Below are 18946 nucleotides of genomic sequence, written 5' to 3' on the forward strand. Positions count from 1 at the left end.
ATCAATTATTAAGTCATGCACTAACAGAGACTTGGAAGAGAGAGACCTAATATTTAATAATCCACATTTCCTGATTTATTTAAAAGCAGCTTGTCATCACTGTGCCACCACGAGAGGAGAGCAGAGACAGGAGCCTGCTTATCTTTGTTTGGTCTCCAGTTTGAGCCTAAAACTCATTTCATGTTTATTTATAATAAGCCCTCTTCTCCTGTCTTCTTCCAATAATAATTATCTGAGTAATAAAATCAAAGACTAACAGGAGGAGCGTGTAAGTCTGTGCTTTTACCGATAATAAACCTTTGTCTCTGATGAAAACACTGAGCGCGATCCGCAGCCTTCACATTGAAACCTTCTCTGTGTTACATAGCAAACATGGACAGAAACATGTAGACTACTTCCTGTGAGGCCAAACTGAGCCTGTGTGTTAATTAAAGCCTTCATCAGCCTCCTCCTCCTCACGTTTTGAGGACAGACAGAAAGACATGCTGTGATCTGAAACTGGTTTGAAGCACATGAGAACATGTGGAGGTACCTTTGGAGGTCAGATGACAGATACACTGGATAATATTTCCCCAGAAATCCAACCAAAGGTATCAGTTTAAAACTTATTTCATATATTTATTGTCTTTAAAGTGTTTTCATGTCTTTTAATCCTTATTTGAATTAATGCTTTACTTCACGGAGGTGTTTCTAACAGACAGGAAGCAGTGAAGCCGATCTATGGTGAACGTCATCACTCGGGTGTTTGCAGGTGTTTGGTGGTCCTCTGTGTGAGTCCTCGTTGATGCCTTGATGCGCTCAGTGACAGCACGCTGAAAGTCAGACCGGTGAGCCGCTTTTATTCTGAAAAACCGGAATGCTTTTATTTTGTAGAGCAGAAAGCGGATGTCCTGTGTGTGTGTCGATCGAGTTCGTGAGCTGCAGTACATCAACAGGTGAGAGAGACGGCGCGCGCTCAAAGGAAACGGAGAGGTGCGAAGGCGAGAGGATGGAAGGTGAGGAGGTGTCAGGGGAGGAGGTGTCAGGGGAGGAGGTGTCAGGGGGTTCCGCTCCTCTCTGAGCGGAGGACGGCAGAGGGTAGCAGACCTGCGGAGGAGGAGGTCCGCTACTTTCCGGAAAAACAGTCCGTGATTTGTTTCCGCCTGCTCGCGTTAATGATCGACCAGGCTTCGGTTAATCGACGCGCCGAGCAGAGTCATAGGAGTTGAATCAAACGCCGCGCTCAGATCTAACGACGCTGTCATCTTCAGTATCCAGTCATCAGTTACATCGCTGTTCATTGTTATTATTAAACACACAGGTCAGGTCATACACTGTTCTTCCACCATCCTCTCAGAGTAACACACTGATGGTTTCAACACATTTATAGTTTCATTCAATCTCTGTCAAACCTTGTATGACTTATTTATTGTGTTATTTCAATCACTTTCATGTTGTAGATCTCTTTCCTTAGAGTCCAAACTTTCTCCTTAAAATAAACACTTTGGTAATATCAGCAGGTTTAGTCTACAAATGATGGGGTTGATTTAGCCCTCTGCCCATGGACTTCAGTTCTGTTACCATTTTGCCACATGAATCTTATTTTCGTAATAACTTAATTTTGTGCATCTCCTGCCTGATGTGCTTCGGCAGACGTGTGTGTTTCAGGTGTTTGCTGAGTCCCGTGCTGCGGAGTCCTCTGCTGTCCCCGCGGTCCTCGATGAAGATCCATGAAGGTAATTTGTGTTTCTTCTTTGTGGCGTCGCTTTAAGCAGCTGGACACGGTCACGGCTCAGCGATTAGGGGTGGGTTTTTATAATCGAGTCATCGATTAAAATCGATTCTGGCTTGGATAACGTAAAATCGATTCATTAAAATCCTGAATCGATTTTTTTTAATATAAATTTATTTTGCCCGAAATGCCAGAATCTCTGGTGACATCTCACAAAATTTCAAGAACCACCAAACAGTTAAGACAGTAAATGAGAGCAGGAACACGGATTCTGCACATAGACTTAAACACACAGCGCGACCCGCGGATCAGAATCAGTTAGATGTCGCCTTTCTCACGGTCGGGGCTGAAAGCCGACAGCTCGCTGATCCTGATGTTTCGGCGGGTTCGCGCTTTGTGTTTACGCCCTTTTTGCGCCGATTCTAAAGCTGTTAGTTTGATCTCTCTCCAAACAATATTGACCGAACCAGCAGCAAAAAAAGATCCAAACGCTTCACATAAACATCATCATGAATTCACTCTGACTTTTACTGTTTTGCTTCCACCGCGATGCACAGCTCTCTCTCTCCCTCTCTCTCTCTCTGTACTTCAAGAACAGTTTCCCTTTCTTCATTATTCGCTTGCTTGTTACGCACCAGTCTACTGTTGTTTACAGCGCTGTCGGCCGCTGTTTTTTTCCCTTTTACATTCTTCCGAAAAGACAACCTCATTTCTGCTGTTCAATACTGAACAAATGTAAACTTTTTAAAATTATATAAAATGCAAAATGCTCAGCTGTGTCTGTAAAAAAACCCGCTGTAATTTCAGAGGTAATGTTCATAAGGTGATCAATGTTTTTCATTCGTTTTTGATGTACTGCAGAATATTTTTATAAATCCCAGGCCAGGAAAATCACCTTCATGTTTTTCTGTGTTTTATCTTCAGCTACTTTGACACAAAGGCATCTGCTGTGACGCTCACACCTGTGATAAAGTCTTGCATGTGTCAGCTTCCTTTTTATTGATACAAAAATATGTAAATGTACTGATCTGAATTATAATATTTCTCACTGTCAAAATTTCCCAGATTTAAATCAAATCGAATCGAATTAAATCGAATCGTGGATTGAATCGATTCGGGACCTTGTGAATCGGAATTGAATCGATTCTAGAAATCAGTGACAATACCCAGCCCTATCAGCGACATCAGCAGTGACACATCTGTGACCCTGTCACAGACACTCACAGCAGTTTCCTGAGTGATTCACTTGTTCCGCTTGAACTCTGCTCTCTGATTGGACGGTTTCTGTCAGTGGTGACGTGACTCTGTGGCCGGTCGTGGTCACTGTGGACCCAAAGAGGCGACTGGACGTGCCTGACAGGAGAGTGTGACCGCAGACTCCGAGGTCAGGCTGAGACACGATCCACCCACGCTGAGTCAGAGTCGAGCTGACATCACCTGAGCTGCTGGAACAACAATAGCAACCAGACTGAGATGTCTGTAGCTTTACTCTGTCCAGTCAGGCTGTGATGGGTCTAGATTTAGACCTCAGAGAGCTCAGGTGTGTCAGGTGACACTTTGTACAGCTGTGAGTCAGATTCCTGTCGACAGCACGTATTATAATATTTACTGAAACTAAACAGTAAAATAAACGTTTCCAAATTGACACTGCCTGTAGGGGGCGCCACAGCGGATCATCTGCCTCCATCTTTTCATCCACTCTGATGCGAATCCCTCTGTCGTCTCTGCAGCTCCGCCCATCATCAGTGCATCCTCCCCTCCTCCCCCATCCTCCCCCATCCTCCCCTCTCCCTGAGGTCACCTCGCAGCCTGAGAGCGTTCACACCAAACCTAAAACTTTGTTAGAGTCAGTCATTGGACATTGAAGTTTACTGAGCACGAAGCATCGGATCAGTTTTCCTCACTGTGTGAAGGAAGTGTGGCAGAAGAGACAGGAACCCTGGATCTGCTGCTGATGTAGAGGTCCGTCCCAGGAAGCTCACAGGTAGATGTTGTCAGCTGAGTGAAACCTCTCGCTGAACGATCGGATCGGTGAGGAGCGACAAGGCCTGTCTGTGTCATGTTTCACTCTCAGGTTTGTCATAGTTGCTGTGATTTAATATGAAGGCGTGGTCTAATCCCGGCTTGGAATGTGCACGGCTCTGAAAGCTTTCCAGGTACGAAGCGTACGAGCTCTGGACTCTGAGCAGCGTGTTTGCTCTGCAGGTGGTGAATGCCTGAAGTGTCACGTCACTTTTAAGCCTTTCTTTTCCTGCAGCACACCTGAATCCGTCAGCCGATCAGCTGACCGAATCCGGCCCCGCAGCATTCCTCGCCCACATTTCCGAGGATGTTATGAGCAGGATAAGCCGCTCCCGTCCTGCACACTCACCCAAACACGCCGCTGTGAATCCCGTCAGCCTGCCGGGCTGCGGCACGAAAACGTCTTCCTGTTTATTCCCACTGACACGCTGGTCATCAGGCTGAAGCTCGGGCTGAGAAGGTGTGAACCTGCGCCGCACACCAACTCTGTGGAATAATAAACTGAAGTGAAAGCTTCGAGTGAGAGGCGCTTTCTGTCAGCTGTTCCTGCCCTTGGACCTGGATGATGTCACTGAGGAAGGACGATGGGATGGTGTGCGCTACGAGGTGAGTCCACCGTTCCTTCTCGGTTCCCCGGGTATCCTGACGTCAGAGATCAGGGCGGTCGGTTACCAGCCCGCTGACTGAACATGGCTTTCTTGATCCAGGCACGAGGGCGCTCACCTGAAAGTTGGCGGAATCTGACCAATCACAGTTATGTTAGGAGAAGAATAAAGTATAAAACCAAGACGACTCAGAGGTCAGTGTCAGCAGCTCTGCATCAGTGTGTGTGTTAATAAAGTTTGAAGCCTGGACAGGAAACCATCCATCATTCAGGCATTTTATCAAATAAATGTCTGTAAACTCAGTAACCGTTAGAAACGCGGCACGTGTGCGTGTGAGGGCCGAATCGCATGTTAAAGGTTATGAAACAGAAACTGAACCCAAAACGAATCGCATCAAAGTTGTGACTGAGAATGAACATTTGTCACTCGGAGTCACACAGACTTCAGACCTGCTGCTGTCGACGCTCTGAGGGATCCTTAGGAACGGGGACGTTGTTTTCCTGAGATCTGATTGGGTGGGGATTTCATACCTGCTGATCGCTAATCTGGAGCAGGTTTGGTTCACAGCATCAGTTTATTTTTTTTAACCCCCTTCACAGAAACCTGAAGTTACCGGGGTTACCTGGATCAGGTGAAGTCCTGCTATGTGCTGCAGACCTCAGATCTGACTCTCTGTTTCTAAACGTATCCCCCTTACTGTCAGCCTGCTGCTCCTTGTCACCCCACCCGGCCTGCCGTGTTTGCACTGCCCTCTAGTGACGTCTGGAAGGGGGCGGGGTTAAAGCAGCTTCTTTCACACACAGGATGAAGCAGTATCAGATACAGAAGGATTATTCTGAACTGCGAGTCAGGCAAAGCTGCTCTGTTAGAGTCTGGATGTGCAGTTCACTCACAATACAGGATAAAGTCTTTATGTTTGGGGTGGTGTTCACTTCCTGTCAGGGTCAGAGGTCAGAGAGAACCTAAATGTAAACCCTGTTTGTTCTCAGAGAATCTGAGTGATCCCTGTGAGGAGGAGGAGGAGCAGGAGGAGGAGGACCCACAGCACTTTGTCTCCTGTGAGAGGGAAACTTCAGCCTCTGCTGCCTGAAGCTCTGCTGCATGGACCCCACCGTGTTTCATCAACATGTCCTCTGATTGGTCCTTCCCTTCAGTCTGAAGATCTGTCAGCCAATCAGTTTCTGTCTGGGTGAGCGCCACTTCCTCTCCCCACCAGCTGCTGCAGTCACTCAGCTTACTCAGCAGCACGAGTGTGTGTGTTGTCCTGTGTGAGCCCTCCCACCTTCTTTTCCACTCCCATCCCCCTTCCTCACACACGGCCTGTGTGTGTGAGTCAGTGGAGAAAGTTACACTCTGTGTGTGTGTGTGTTTGTCTGTGTGTTGTCCTTGCAGCAGACTTTGCTTCAGTGCGGCGGGGGAGAGGAGTGAGCGAGGACGCTGCAGCTGGGTGAGGATCGGAGCTGAGGGGATCGCAGCGTTTCGGGGTTAAAGGTGAGCGTGTGCTTCCTTCAGTTTGTCCCCACCTGTATAAAAATGGCTCTGACCTGGTTCAGACCCGGTCTGAGGGTTTTAGGTGATCAGGATTATTTGTGAATCATCAGTTTTCTACAGAGGGTGAAGGAGTTTACCATCAGAGGCAGTGCTTTGGGGCTGTTTAGACTGAGGATTTTAAATCTCAGTTATCCCCTCTGTGGGTCACCGTGCCCCCCCAGATGTTCCAGCCGTGGTGGTGGGGAGGGGGGGGTGGACACTTCCTGAGTATTTGTGAAGGCTCTCAGTCATCCAGGTCATTGCAGTCTAAGGAGCTCTGGGAGAAAAGTGTCTGGACTTCTTAAGTTTGCTTAAAGACGTTTCACCTCTCAAGGAAACTGAAAGACGTGCAGACACACTTCCTCAGTCATTTATTCAGTGTGTGTGTGTGCTGGAAAATCTTTTTCTTTAGTTTCTGTCGTCTGTAGTTCAGAGTTATCTTTTTTAGTTATTATTAGTTATTGATGATCTATATTGATTAACAGTGGTGTAGTACACTAGTTTAAATGACGTGTAGGTGCCCTGTGTTTGCAACCGTCTCTGTGCTTTTCTTCCTGCGAATGATGATGCTGTGTGTGAGCAGAGTGCTGATTGGTTGAAAACTCTCCTTCCAGCTGAAGTTGTTCTTTGGCGACCTGGTTGTTTGTGTCAGGCTGAGGACGTCTGTGTGAGTCTTTGTCATTTGCTGTTATTTCCCATGGAGACAGCGCGCCGTCCTCTCAGTCATCAGGGAATGTAAAGTCTGCAAGCTCCAGAGCAGACTGATGACAGCAAAATGCTCAGACATGTAATGAAATACCTGACAGTCTGTTTCTTTCACAGCCGTCTCCATCATGGAGGTGCCCAGGAGGCTGTCCTTCCCACTGGTTCTCCCTAAACCAGCCTCGTCTGCTCGGTCTCCTCTGGGAGCTGCAGGTCAGACAGCTGGAAGCAGCAAAGATCAAACTGGAGGGGAAAAGTTCATCTCAGAGGAGAAGACGCCTGAGTCAGGGGTGATTGTAGTGGTGGAGGCGCCACCTGAAGATGGAAAAGCTGCTCGGCGATTCTCCTCTCAGGACAGTTTCTCAGAGGAGAGCTCGTTATCAGAGGAGAGGCTGGAAGAGGAGGCCAGAGAGACCCAGAGGAGGGCCGAGGAGGAGGAGGCAGCAGCCAAGGAGAGGGCGGCCCAGAGGCAACAACTGGCCATCCAAGAGCTTGTGGAGTCTGAGAGGAGCTACCTGCGCCTGCTGCAGCTCAGCACCGTGACCATCAGGAGCAACCTGCAGCAGCAGCTACAGGTAGGACCTAGGAACACACCTGCCCATCGAAGCAGGAAGCAGGGGGAGGGGCCAAACTGCTCGTTTCAGACGGAGGGCGACCCTAGGGCCTGCACTGAGCCCTGGGATCAGACACAGAAGGATTATTATCGACTGTGAATCATGCAGAGCTGCTTCAGCTTTATTTATATAGCACCAAATCACAACAGCAGTGGCCTCAATTTGCTTTATATTGTAAGCTAAATAATGATAATATATAATAATACAGAGAACACCCCAACAAGGACGTCTGAGAACAAGCACTTGTTCATAGAGCTCATCCAGCTGGGGAGGAAGAAGGGCTGAGGGAGGGGACAGAGATTAATAATAAGCAGTGAATAAATGGTGGGGGGTGTATACAGTCACAGTGACAAACTCTGATAGTGACAATACAAAGAAGCAAAAAGAAAGTGGCTGAACGTAAAGCTGCTGCTCACCTGTGCAGCAGGTGAAGGTTTTAGCATCCTGCGCCCTCTCAGTGGCTTCTTATCACCTGCTTTTCATTATGCCTGTTCTGTTGCTTAGTACTGCTAAATGACAGCTTATTATCACTGTGCTAATGAAATGAGGCCTCATAAAACATAATGAAATCAGGCTTTATGGGCAAGGAGAGCTGAGCTGTGGAAACACAGCAAGGGAGCAGGGTGAAGGCGTGAGTGAATGGCGGCTCTGTGAGACAGATGAGCCGCTGGATTGTGCATTGTTCAGCCTCCCAGCGCCCAGCGCCCCCGTCTTTCCAGAATGAGCACAGATCCACCTTTATTATCAGAGGTCAAAGGTCAGCCAAGCTCTGACGCTGCTGCAGCACATCCCCATCACTTTTTCAGCATTCCTCAGATGTTTTTATATACTCAAAATACATGAACACAATATGTTATAATGGGTAATTTGGGTTATAATGGGAGCGTATGGGTTGTAATGGGGAACCTTCAGACTTTGGGGTTAAAGAAGTGTCTGATATCAGGTAAAAACCCTTATTTTCTGTCTCCCCTCCACCTGCTCTGACCGAAGCCGCCTCCAGCTGGACTGGACAGCATGTTTCTGCACATCGAGGAGGTGATCGATGTATCGAGCCGTCTCCTGAGCCTGCTGGACCAGAAGCAGCTTCAGTCTGGAGAGCCTGACTTCCTGCAGAGTCTCTGTAAGCGACCTGACACCAGACCTTTACTTTGACGTGTCACCCTCACAGCTTCAGTCTTTCTGTCGTTGTAAACAGGAAGTCAGAAGTGTTTTTCTGACTCTTATCCTTTTTCTTTATTGACACAAATTTAAAGATGGAGTATTGTGATTCAGCTCAGGTGAGTTCCTGAATCACACAGGTGTCACCTCTTTGTTTTTGTTCCGGGGAAGACTCTTCTTCACAGACCAGCTCAGCATGTAAAGTCCACCTTAAAGTCAGACGTTGTGGCGCTCTGACGTCTGATAAGCTGATGTTTCTCTAAATTCTCACAGTTTTTGTTGGATGAACACAAGATGATCATCATCGAGAAACCCGGGAGGTAGACAGTGAAAATGATGATTGTCTTCGCTCTTTACTCGGCACAGCTGTTTCCCGTGATGAACGTTAAAACTTCCATTCTGCTGCTTCTTGTAAAGGAGTAAAGGTGTCTTTTCCTTCGCTGACAGGTGACTCGTTTCTCAGCCTGTCATCAGAGATGGAAGCCGCCTATAAGGAGTACCTGGCACACTACAATCATGTGACGGAGGTGGAGAAGAGCTACAAACAGAAGGAGGTTCTGTGGAACGAGGTTGTCAGAGTCATCAAGGCTGCGGCGTAAGTTTACGGCGCCTCGTCTCGCCTTCGACAGGAAGTGCTCAGAGCCGAGGAGCTGACTGATGAGTCTTGTGTCTCTCTTGACCTTCAGGCCTGACGTCAACGCCACGTCGCTGAGCTTCTTTTTGGTGATGCCCGTGCAGCGGATTGCCCGCTACCCCCTGCTGCTGCAGACCATCCAGAAGCACACCGACGCCTCCCACCCGGCCTACGCCCTGCTGGAGCAGACCGCTCACACCTCTGTCGCCTTAAACTGTCGTATCAACGAATACAAGCGCTTCCGGGAAGTCGGTGAGGAGCGTGACTAATGGGGCCGGATGTTGGCGTGAGAAAGCAGAAGGTTTTAACTGTCACTCGTGTTTTCTAGCTGACAAATACAGGAAGACGGAAATGCTGACCATCAAGGACAAGATCGTCCGCCTCAACACCCACAGCATTGCCAAGAAGACCGCCAGGCTCGGTCAGCAGATCAAACACGAGGCCGGACTCAAACCTAAGGTAGGCCGAACCCTGAGCCTCATCCACAGGAAGCTCCGCCCACATGTTTGTGAGGAGCAGCCAATCAGCAGAATGCTGTCTTAAAGGAGGAGGAGCTAAAACAGCTTGTGTCAAACAGCACCAGGATGACGCACAGAAGGATTACTGTGAACTGTGGATCATGCAAAGCTGCTCTGGTGGAGTCCAGGAGTGAGAACAGCAGGTTACAGCTCATACAAAGCCTCCGTCAATCATACACTGTAATCATACGTGTGGAAGGATCAGCAGGGGGAGCAGGCTGCAGACAGGAAGTGTCTGATCAGACCTCCCACTCTCCCCAGGCCACTGCTGTGTTCACAGTGGGTGTGAACGTCCGAGCCAGAGTGACTGTACAGCACACGTCCTCCATGAGTATAAAAATTACAATTGATGTCTCGCAGTAAGTTACTGTCAAGTTTGTTGGCGCTGGACTCTGAACTGTGGAATCAGACAAGTGGGTTTATTTACAACACCGGTGATGTGTACATGTATAGAGTGAGGCAGGGAGAAGGGGGCTGGGAAAAAGGGGAACGCACGCTCAGTCCAAATCCAGAGTCCACACCCTGCTCACTCTCACTCACACTCATCTGGGAAGGGTCCAGAGACGGATTGTACAAGGGAGATGGAGATAGACGTCAGAGCTAGGCTCAGGGAGATCAGCATCAGTCTGAGCCGGGCTACACTAACATGCATTTGTGTTGGTGTGAAGCTCAGGTGACCACTGGCAGGTCTGATTGACCAAATGCTGTTAGGTGGAAGCACAGCTGTGGACTAGGGAGAGTGGAAGGTCTGATCAGACACTTCCTGTCTGCAGCCTGCTCCCCCTGCTGATCTTTCCACATGTATCATTACAGTGTATGACTGACTGAGGCTTTGCATGAGCTGTAACCTGCTGTTTTCACTCCTGGACTCCACCAGAGCAGCTTTGCATGATCCACAGTTCACAGTAATCCTTCTGTGCGTCATCCCGGTGCTCCTCCTATAAGACAAATGTCTTCTGATTGGCTGCGCCTCACAAACAGCAGGTCTTCTCTGAACCTCTGGCTCCTATTGACACTGACCCCATTACTACACGTTTTAAAGCAGTGTGTCACACAGCTAGTTTATGTAGCGCAGCAGTGTGTGAGCTCAGAGCATCTCTTTAGACCGGTGTGTTGGATGTCTTGCAGCTGGTGGACGAGGAATTTGATGCCCTGGAAGGATTCTTCTATGTTTTGGAAAACGGCATCCTGGAGCTGCTGGAGAACGTGGAGATGTACCTGCAGCACCTCCAGGTAAACTCACGCTCACACTTTGTCTTGGCTCTCGACTTCAAAGCTTTAGTGGACTTTATTGACTAAAACTTCAAACCTGAATAAACTCATTTGTAAAACATAAATTTGCAGCAGTCACTGTTTCAGGCTGTGACTCACGGTCAGACGCTATAATTACAGACGTGCAGTCATGAGTTTGTGAGTCTCTGTCAGGAGGCCACACACACACGTACCTTTCTGTTTTCCTCATTCTGTCCTTCACACCAACACTCAGCTCTTTGTATCTCTCTGCTGTTTAGCTTGTTTAGACGTTAGCGAGGATGACCCGCCCACATCTCCTGCTCTCCGTCTGCAGCACAAACACCGACTTTAAGAAATGCTCAGAAACGTTTCTTTGCTTCAGCTTCACTCTGATGTGTTTGATTGTACATGTTTGGTTTGTAAAATAACGTGTTGAGGGCGGCGAGTCGTGTTTGGACAGCCAAGCGCTCAGCTGTGTGTGGTTGCTCTGCAGGGCTTCCTGTCCTGCCGCACGGAGGACTTTGACTTGGACATGGATGGAGAAAAGGCACCGATCTGCTACAAAGAGATCACGACGGCGCTCCGACAGTGGATCCTCCCGATGTTTGTGAGTGATTAAATCTGAGAACGGTGCTGCGGTCTTCACAGGTGCAGGAAATGTCGCAGCACTGCATCCTGTCGGCTCGTGTCCAGTTAAGAGGACAGGATGAGCTGCGATTACAGACACAGCACCAAACTTTACAGATTACATCACAGACTTCTCTCTGTGTAAACAGCTTCTGATTGGTGGATGGTCTGCATCCCACCTCCGATCTCCTCTGCACACGCTCAGAACATGATCAGAGGTCAGACACAGGCCGCTGTGTCTCTGAGCGCCTGCAGAGGTGGACATGCATATTTTGCCCCCTGTGAAAGGATGATGCAGTGAACGACGGTCTGCTGATGTCGATCTGTTCTTTGTTCCTTCTTCCAGGAGAAGAGGATGAGGAAGCTGATCCACCAGCCGCTCTGCGCTCTCCGGGACCTCCTGGTGGGCCCGAGGAACCTAATCAGGAAGAGACTCGACAAGCTGCTCGACTACGAGGTGATCGAAGGAAAACCCAACTTGAGCTACGAGGAGCAGGCTGTGGCCAACACGTACAGGTGGGAACTGGTTTCTGATGGTTCCTGATGGTTGGAGCTGTGAGTGACCTCGGATGATCTGATATCCTCGTGTTGGTGTTGTTCCCAGACCATCATGAAAATGTTGTTCCAAGTTCAACATTGCAAGTGACCAATCACATTGTTGTGACGTTATTCTTTTGCGCGCCAAGCCATTCGTGCATTTATGAAATTCCAATGTTGCAAGGACAATATCAATTCTGCTCACTGTTTATTAAAGGGTTACGGTTAGGGTTAGGGTCAGGGTCTGTTGATCGGCGGACAGAGGCGGTTTCATGCAGCTTAAGTACAGTTTTTTGTTTTACGCCGGTTTTTCCCGAAGTCGCAAAAGTATGATGTCACAACATTCTGATTGGTCACTTGCGATGTTGATCCTGGAACAACATTTAGTATGATGATCTGGGAACAACACCAACACGAGGATATCAGATCGTGCGAGTGACCTCCTCTACTCCCCTCTCCTCCTGACAGGACGTTGAACACACTGCTCCTGACGGAGCTCCCTCAGTTTAACGGGCTGGCTCTGCAGATGATGTGGAGCACGTTGGGGACGTTCAGCTGTCTGCACAGAGATCTCGCAGCAGACATGGAGCAGCTGTTTCACAGCTTCGCTCAGCAGGTGACGTCCTTACAGACAGGCTGATGCACAAAAACACGTTGGATATCTGTGCTCATCCTTCACGTGTCTCCCTGCAGCTCCCTCACAGCAGCCTTTCTCCTGGTGCATTCTGGGAGTGGGCAGAGTCTTCGGTGCTGGAAGGAGCGAGGAGGCTGCAGCATTTATGTCGAATGGTGGAGGACAAGCTCAACGCGCCAGATGCCCAGGTTAGCGTTCAGATCGGCTTTCATTCATTTATACAGCAGCAAACCACCTCAGGGCGCTTTACACTGTAAGCTACAGAGCACTATGGGCAACAGTGGACCACTCAGCTGACCTCAGACATGTTTGACATGTTTCAGCTGATTGGTTACTGCTGAAAGGTCAGAATAAAAAATATAACAGTGATTTTAATCATCCAGCAAACATCCTTCTCCGAATATTTAACCACACAGATGGTGTCACACCGACGCGATGGTGTCACACCGACGCGATGGTGTCACACCGACGCGATGGTGTCACACCGACGCGATGGTGTCACACCGACGCTCCCAGTCTGAGCTTCAGTTTCCTGAGATTGTTGGTGTTCGGTGGGGGCGGTGGAGTTTGCTGTGTGAGCGTCGAGCATCGTTCCTGAAGTAATCTGTCTAAAAAAACGCCACCTGTATTTCCTGTTCTGCCGCGTGTTTTGTGTGAACTGGTTCAGCTACTGGTCCCAGTAAAGATCTGAAGTTCCAGTCACGTCACACTTAGCTGGAGGGTATAATTCAAGGTTCTGGCTGAAGAATGTGGTGAATCACCATCATACGTCATTCGCAGGCGATAACGAGTCAGAGACGAGGAAGCGGTGAATGTGCCACTTCTGGTTCTTCAACTTTGCAGCTGCAGAACCAGAAGTGTCTCTTTCTGAGCCATTGTTTTCATTTCTGAACACCTTCCAGGTAAATTTGAGCACATGTGAGTAATTCAGCAGCTCTGCCCTCTCTGAGATCTGACGTCTGCTCGTGTCTTTCAGCCTCTCAGCCCGTCCTCTCAGCGCCGTCTGAAGCAGCTAACGGATAAGCACGGCTCTGGAAAGATCTTCCAGGTGATGAGCACGGTCGTGGGCACCCGGGACCTGGACCTGAACTTGACTAAGGGCGAGCTGGTGGCAGTGATCAGCGAGGCCGACAGCCGTGGAGACAGAAGGAGGTGGCTGGTCGATGCAGGAGGTGAGACTTTTTATGACGTTTGCACTAAAACCTGAGAGGAAGAACTGTGGCGCTATCTGCTGGCGAGCCGCTGTTATTGCAACTGAAACAGACGAGCAGCCAATGGGATCGCTCTGTGAGGGCACACCGGGTTGGTCTGACACTGTCAACAAATAAATGTTAAACTATATTTACGTCTTCACGCAGGGAAGCGAGGCTACGCTGCTGCCTCGAAACTCATTCGCTATCACCAGCCAACAGACGACCCGCCCCCTTCACCACACCCGAACCTGACAGAAGACGTGACCGCACGCAGAAGACACTCCTACAGCCCGGCGGGCAATGCCCCACTGCCCATGAGTCAGCCCTGCTTCCAGGTAATTGAATTCCTCTGCATTAGACTGTCCAGGAGACGGAGGCCACGTGCTGTCCACCAGCGCAGGGCTGCAGGTTGATCATCCAGCTGTAGTCAGAATACTTTAATAATCCCGACAGTCGCCCCGAGATAATAAGAACAGACTGAACTAATTAAGTAATACAACATGTTACAAAGTTCGCTCTGATATATACAAACAGGCAGGAAGGACGTCCTGTGTCATTCAGTGGTGCATTATAGGTAATGTCAGTCTCTGACTGCGTGTGCTCCTGTGACTGGCCAGCACGTTGTGGCGTGGGTGGGTTGTGTTGTCCTTATCTTGGACAACACCCTCCTCTCCACCTTGACAGCGTCCAGCTCTGCCTGTTACTGGCCGTCCCAGCATGCAGCAGCACAGAGGACGGCTCTGGTCACGACAGTAAGACTGAATTTGTTGTTGTGCACAGCAAATGCGATGCTGTCACATCCTTGTACGCGTTGATATGCTGCTAGATGGAGCGCCGGACTCTCAGCGGTCTGCTCCTGAACAGTAATGTGACACAGAGCGGCTCTACCTGAGCAGGTGATTTAAAGACCGGTAGCTTGTTGTTGATGCTGGATCCTGTCTAAGCTGTCAGTGTTTACAGTGTTTGGCCCACCCAGTAACAGCCTTCACGTGGATCTGACTCGGTCACACGCTCTGGGCTCCTACGACACGCTGCTGATCCTCCAACACAGCATCCAAGGAAGCTTCACGTTTTCATTCAGTGTTTGCACAAGTTTGTAGGGATCAGTAAGAATGTCAGATACAATCCTGTTCCACCCACAGCCCGTGGATATTCTGTGAGGCGTTCATGGAAAGATCTGCTTTGTGCCAGTGCATGCACACGTCTCCAGTAGCAGCAGCAGGCCTGTGTCCACCTGTCCTCACACGCTGTCTTTCTGTACCTCAGAGGCGCAGTCCACACCGGTCTCTCAAACCTACGGTTTTTATACCATCATCTGCTGATTGTTTCTTAAACGGTAGAAGAAGATATGTTCTGTGCTGCCCTCGTCTTACACGTGACGACGTGTGCTCGGAGTACTTCTTCTTGTCTTCGTGTTGATGCGTTGCACTTCTCTGAGCATAATTCAGTGCAAAATAAGCGCTGCTGCTGTTGAGCACGGTTCATTAGAAAGAGGCGGGTCAGGTGGTAGTAACGACCCCACGCTGGTGTTTACAGCCGAGTGTGTGTGTGTGTGATGTGTGATGACACACTGATGTGTGTAATGCTGCTGTATCAGCCTCTGCAGCTGGAAACATCTGCGACTCGCAGTGTTGTTCTGACCTTTATTTAAACGCCGTCAGGGAAGACGCTGTCACTTCCTGCCTCTGTTTCCTGTGTGCGGTCTGCAGGTATGAAAGGAGCGACTGAGTGGAGCTTAATCACAGATGGGCTCTGTAACGCTGATGATGTGTGTTCCTCCTGACAGCCAGGAGGTGCATGTACGTGATGGAGGAAGGATGTGTGGATACAAGTGACGGTGTGGAGGCGGAGACTGTTAAATGCTGCTTTTTTTTCATGTTTCCAGGTTGTGGGCGCCTACGACTTCACGGCTAGATCCAAACACGAAGTATCCTTCCGGGCCGGAGAACCCGTTCGTATCCTGGAGCCTCACGACAAACGAGGGAGCCCCGAGTGGAGCCTGGTGGAGGTCAGAGGAGGTCAGAGAGGCTACGTGCCCTCCAACTACCTGGCAATCATGCCCGTGGGAGCGGGGCTGCCCCCGAACCCCGGCTTCTTCCTTTAGGGGGGGAAACTGCAGCTGGTGCAGATGAGAGGATGGATGGAAGAGCCTCCCGGGATCAGCTGTTTACAGTCTCAGTGTTAATCCTGCCACTTTATCCAGTTTACGAATGGAAGTGTAAAGTTTCTCCTGTGGCGTTTCCTGCTTCCACTTCCTGTGCAGCGTGCACAGGATCGAAGCTTCAGGAGCAGCAAATGAAGTTTACTGACTTTAGCTTTAATAATGAAGGTTTACTGGTCTGCAGTGATCTCTGCACTAACATGCACAATCATCCAAGAACGCTCTTCAAACATGGCGTCTGTAACGCCATGAAGCTCTGACGGCGTGTCACCTCAAACAGCCTGAACATTTGGACGATGTTCGGTGCGGCGAGGACACAAAGCTGTTTTTAAGATGAAGGACGATTTTCATGGCTGCTGTACGGTGAAGCGCTCATTTCCCATGAACCTCAGAGTGATGCTGCATACATGCAGGGTGTGAGCTCTCTCAAGCTAACTGTAACGTGTGTGTGTGTGTGTGTGTGTGTGTGTGTGTGTGTGTGTGTGTGTGTGTGTGTGTGTGTGTGTGAGAACCCTCTTCACCTGCAGCAGCGCTGACAGGTACACGGCGCTCTCATCATCTCAGACTGAGTAATGTGATGTAAATGTGAAACGTCTCCGAGGCCGAGGAAGAACAAGACTCAGCAGGAGGAGCAGCTGGGAGAGGGGCGAAGGACAGCGGCAGTTTCTGCTTTGCCTATGAGCGGATTTAAATTTCGTTGTACTTTGATTCCAGAGTTTTACGTAGGAGTGAAATGGGTCAGGACAGAATAACCTCCTCCTGCATTCACATTCACCTGACGATGCTTGTTGCTATGGATACGGCTCAGTCAGTGCAGGTCACGTCTGTGGCATTTGCTCGGCCGGACTAAAGCTGCAGCAGCATTTCTTGATTCCCGCACTTTTGGGTCAGAATCATTTGAAAGCATCTCTGAGCCTCCTGATTGGCTCTTAGGTCATAAACAGGAAGCTGAGCTCCAGTAGTTTTGCAGCTAACAACAGCTTGAATGTTTGAGCACCACAGACTCTCTCCTGGCCTCCTCCTGTGGGGCTGAGCAGCCTCAGCTGCTGTGAGCGTGGAGCAGAGGGAGGGAGGCCGAGAGTCAGAGCTGCTCAGCTGTTCCCATCAGGCTGAATGTCAGGAGGAGGAGGAGGAGGATGCTTCTCTCCTAAAATACCAGATGTCCTCAGGGTTAGTCAGATTGACTGAAACCTCAGCCTGAGAACATTTACCTGATTTCCCCTCCTCAGAGCCCGGTTTAGGATGAGGGGAGCGGTTCATTCCTCAGTTATTTTGGGAAGTTTTAATTCCACAGACGTGCAGATGAAGCTGCAGCGTTCCTTATTTGGAGGAAGTAGATATTTGAACCCATACGCACACGGAAACCACAGAGGGAACATTTCTGGTCAGCATCTTCCTCACATGCTGTTCTCATTTTCACCACCAGAGGGAGGCAGAGACTCGGAGCGTGTGTGCATGATCAGACTAACTGTGTGTGTGTGTATGCATGTTTGGTAATCGTGGCCACAGTGTGTACTTCCTGTTTTGTTTCTGTGTGGTTTCACGAACCTGCTGCTCAGTCGGTCCTGCTGAGTCATTCTGTTTCCTCGATGCTGCAGAGCTGCGTGACCTCTGCTGAGCTGCCACAGTTGTGATATTGAACTCAGTCACACAGCAGGTGGGAGGCTGAGCAGCAGCAGAGAGTGTGGCTTCAATAAAACTAAACTCAAAACTTTTTTGTGGCATTGCATCATTTCATAATCAGATGTTAGTTGTGAGAAGAAGCACCTGAATATTTGTGATGATTTACGACGCTGTGGGGTCCACACCCACTCAGCCCCTTTTACAGTTAAACATCTGGAGACACAGCTGTTCTTGTTCATGCATCATCATCATCAGTGTGCACATTTGCACACAGCCTACAAGTTTTCGCCATCTACTGAATAACAAGCTGAAAGAGGAACCTGCAGTTCCTCTGGTGTCCAGCAGAGGCAGCAGTCCCCATACACGCCAGTGTTTTTTTTTTTTTTTTTTTTTTTTGCCTGTCCCGTTTGGCTCTTTTGCCATCAGAATTGTTGTCTAAAGGCAAAGAAAGATGCCCAATGGATTTACTTTACCAAATTGACCATCCCAGCCTTGCCGTAATGGTCCATTTGATTGACCTTTTAAGATAAGATAAGATAAGATAAGATAACCTTTATTAGTCCCACACGTGGGAAATTTATTGTTTATTTTATTTTCACTTACTGAATACGGGACAGACTTGACTGGGGGAAAGAAGGGGAGAAAGAAAGAGGGAAAGAGAAACAGCTGAGAAGAGGGACGGGGGAGAAGGGCAAAAGACAAAAACCAACAGAACGGGCAGAGAAAAAAAAATGCATATATCAATCACCTGGATCACCTGCTGAGAAAGAAAAAAGAAAACAAGCAGAAGAAAACAAGAGTAATAGAATAAACAACATCACAATGATATATGGGAATATGACAGTAAATACTAAATATTAAACATTATTGTGCAGCACATAAGATCAACAGAACACAGTGTGCTTTGAGGTAGGAGCCAAAAAGGGTGTAGTTTGTCTGAGTTTGTGGGTGTGATCGCCCGTGTGTACACCTGTGAGCATGGACGCGCTTGTTTTTTGTTTTTTTAAAGGGTTCCTTCATGTAATGATCTGCTAGAGGGTGTGGGGGGGGGGGGGGGGGGCACAGCCCCGTCCTCCAGGGCATGAAGCAGGTATGGAGGAGATCAAAACTCCAGACATCCAGAGGCCCCCAGAACACAAGAGACCAAGGAAGACCAACAGAGGGGCAGCCGCGCCACTGTCCCAGAAAGAGCTGAGGAGAGTCCCAGATGAGGGCTCACTCAGCAGCCGCGGAGCAGAAGCTAGGGGGAGTTGCAGTGACGCGCCCGTGAGCTCCGCCGGCAGCCAGCCGTGCCTGAGTGACCGAGCCCCAGGGCGAGAGGCCGGGGGCACCCCACCTCCGAAGTGGCCTGAGCGAGCCCCAGGCTCCAGGCCCCGATAAGCGGCCGCCAAGGAGTGAGCCGGTGTGTACCTGGACGCCCATCCCCGGACACAAAGAACCACCA

At 49.3% G+C, this 18946-nt stretch overlaps 1 protein-coding gene across 5 annotated transcripts; it reads left to right on the forward strand.

The window, feature by feature from the left end:
* Positions 1–876: 876 nt before the first annotated feature.
* On the forward strand, positions 877–17593 carry LOC113032761 (Rho guanine nucleotide exchange factor (GEF) 37). Of its 5 annotated transcripts, none has more exons than XM_080305810.1 (18): positions 877–995; positions 1633–1715; positions 3969–4339; positions 4441–5527; positions 5731–5829; positions 6691–7145; positions 8175–8304; positions 8790–8937; positions 9029–9228; positions 9305–9435; positions 10623–10727; positions 11221–11334; positions 11701–11870; positions 12360–12507; positions 12585–12713; positions 13502–13697; positions 13884–14053; positions 15604–17593. In XM_080305810.1, exons 6-18 carry the CDS (start codon positions 6702–6704, stop codon positions 15820–15822), a joined length of 2304 nt encoding a protein of 767 aa, XP_080161936.1. In that variant the 5' UTR covers positions 877–995; positions 1633–1715; positions 3969–4339; positions 4441–5527; positions 5731–5829; positions 6691–6701; the 3' UTR covers positions 15823–17593. The 5 variants fall into 5 exon arrangements, with proteins under 5 accessions (XP_080161936.1, XP_080161934.1, XP_026041715.1 ...); XM_080305809.1 differs by having other exon boundaries at positions 878–995; positions 5328–5527; XM_080305808.1 differs by lacking the exon at positions 3969–4339 and having other exon boundaries at positions 5328–5527.
* Positions 17594–18946: the final 1353 nt, after the last annotated feature.

This window comes from Astatotilapia calliptera, chromosome 2 (genome assembly GCF_964374335.1).
Source record: "Astatotilapia calliptera chromosome 2, fAstCal68.1, whole genome shotgun sequence".
NCBI classification, from domain to species: Eukaryota; Metazoa; Chordata; class Actinopteri; order Cichliformes; family Cichlidae; genus Astatotilapia; species Astatotilapia calliptera.

Excerpts from the sequence above, each read along its gene's own strand:
- LOC113032761 (XM_080305810.1), top strand. The coding sequence starts at position 6,702 with ATGGAGGTGCCCAGGAGGCTGTCCTTCCCACTGGTTCTCCCTAAACCA. Across the intron at positions 8,938-9,028 it reads AGAGTCATCAAGGCTGCGGC|GCCTGACGTCAACGCCACGT; the intron begins GTAAGTTTACGG and ends CTTGACCTTCAG. Across the intron at positions 9,436-10,622 it reads AGGCCGGACTCAAACCTAAG|CTGGTGGACGAGGAATTTGA; the intron begins GTAGGCCGAACC and ends GATGTCTTGCAG.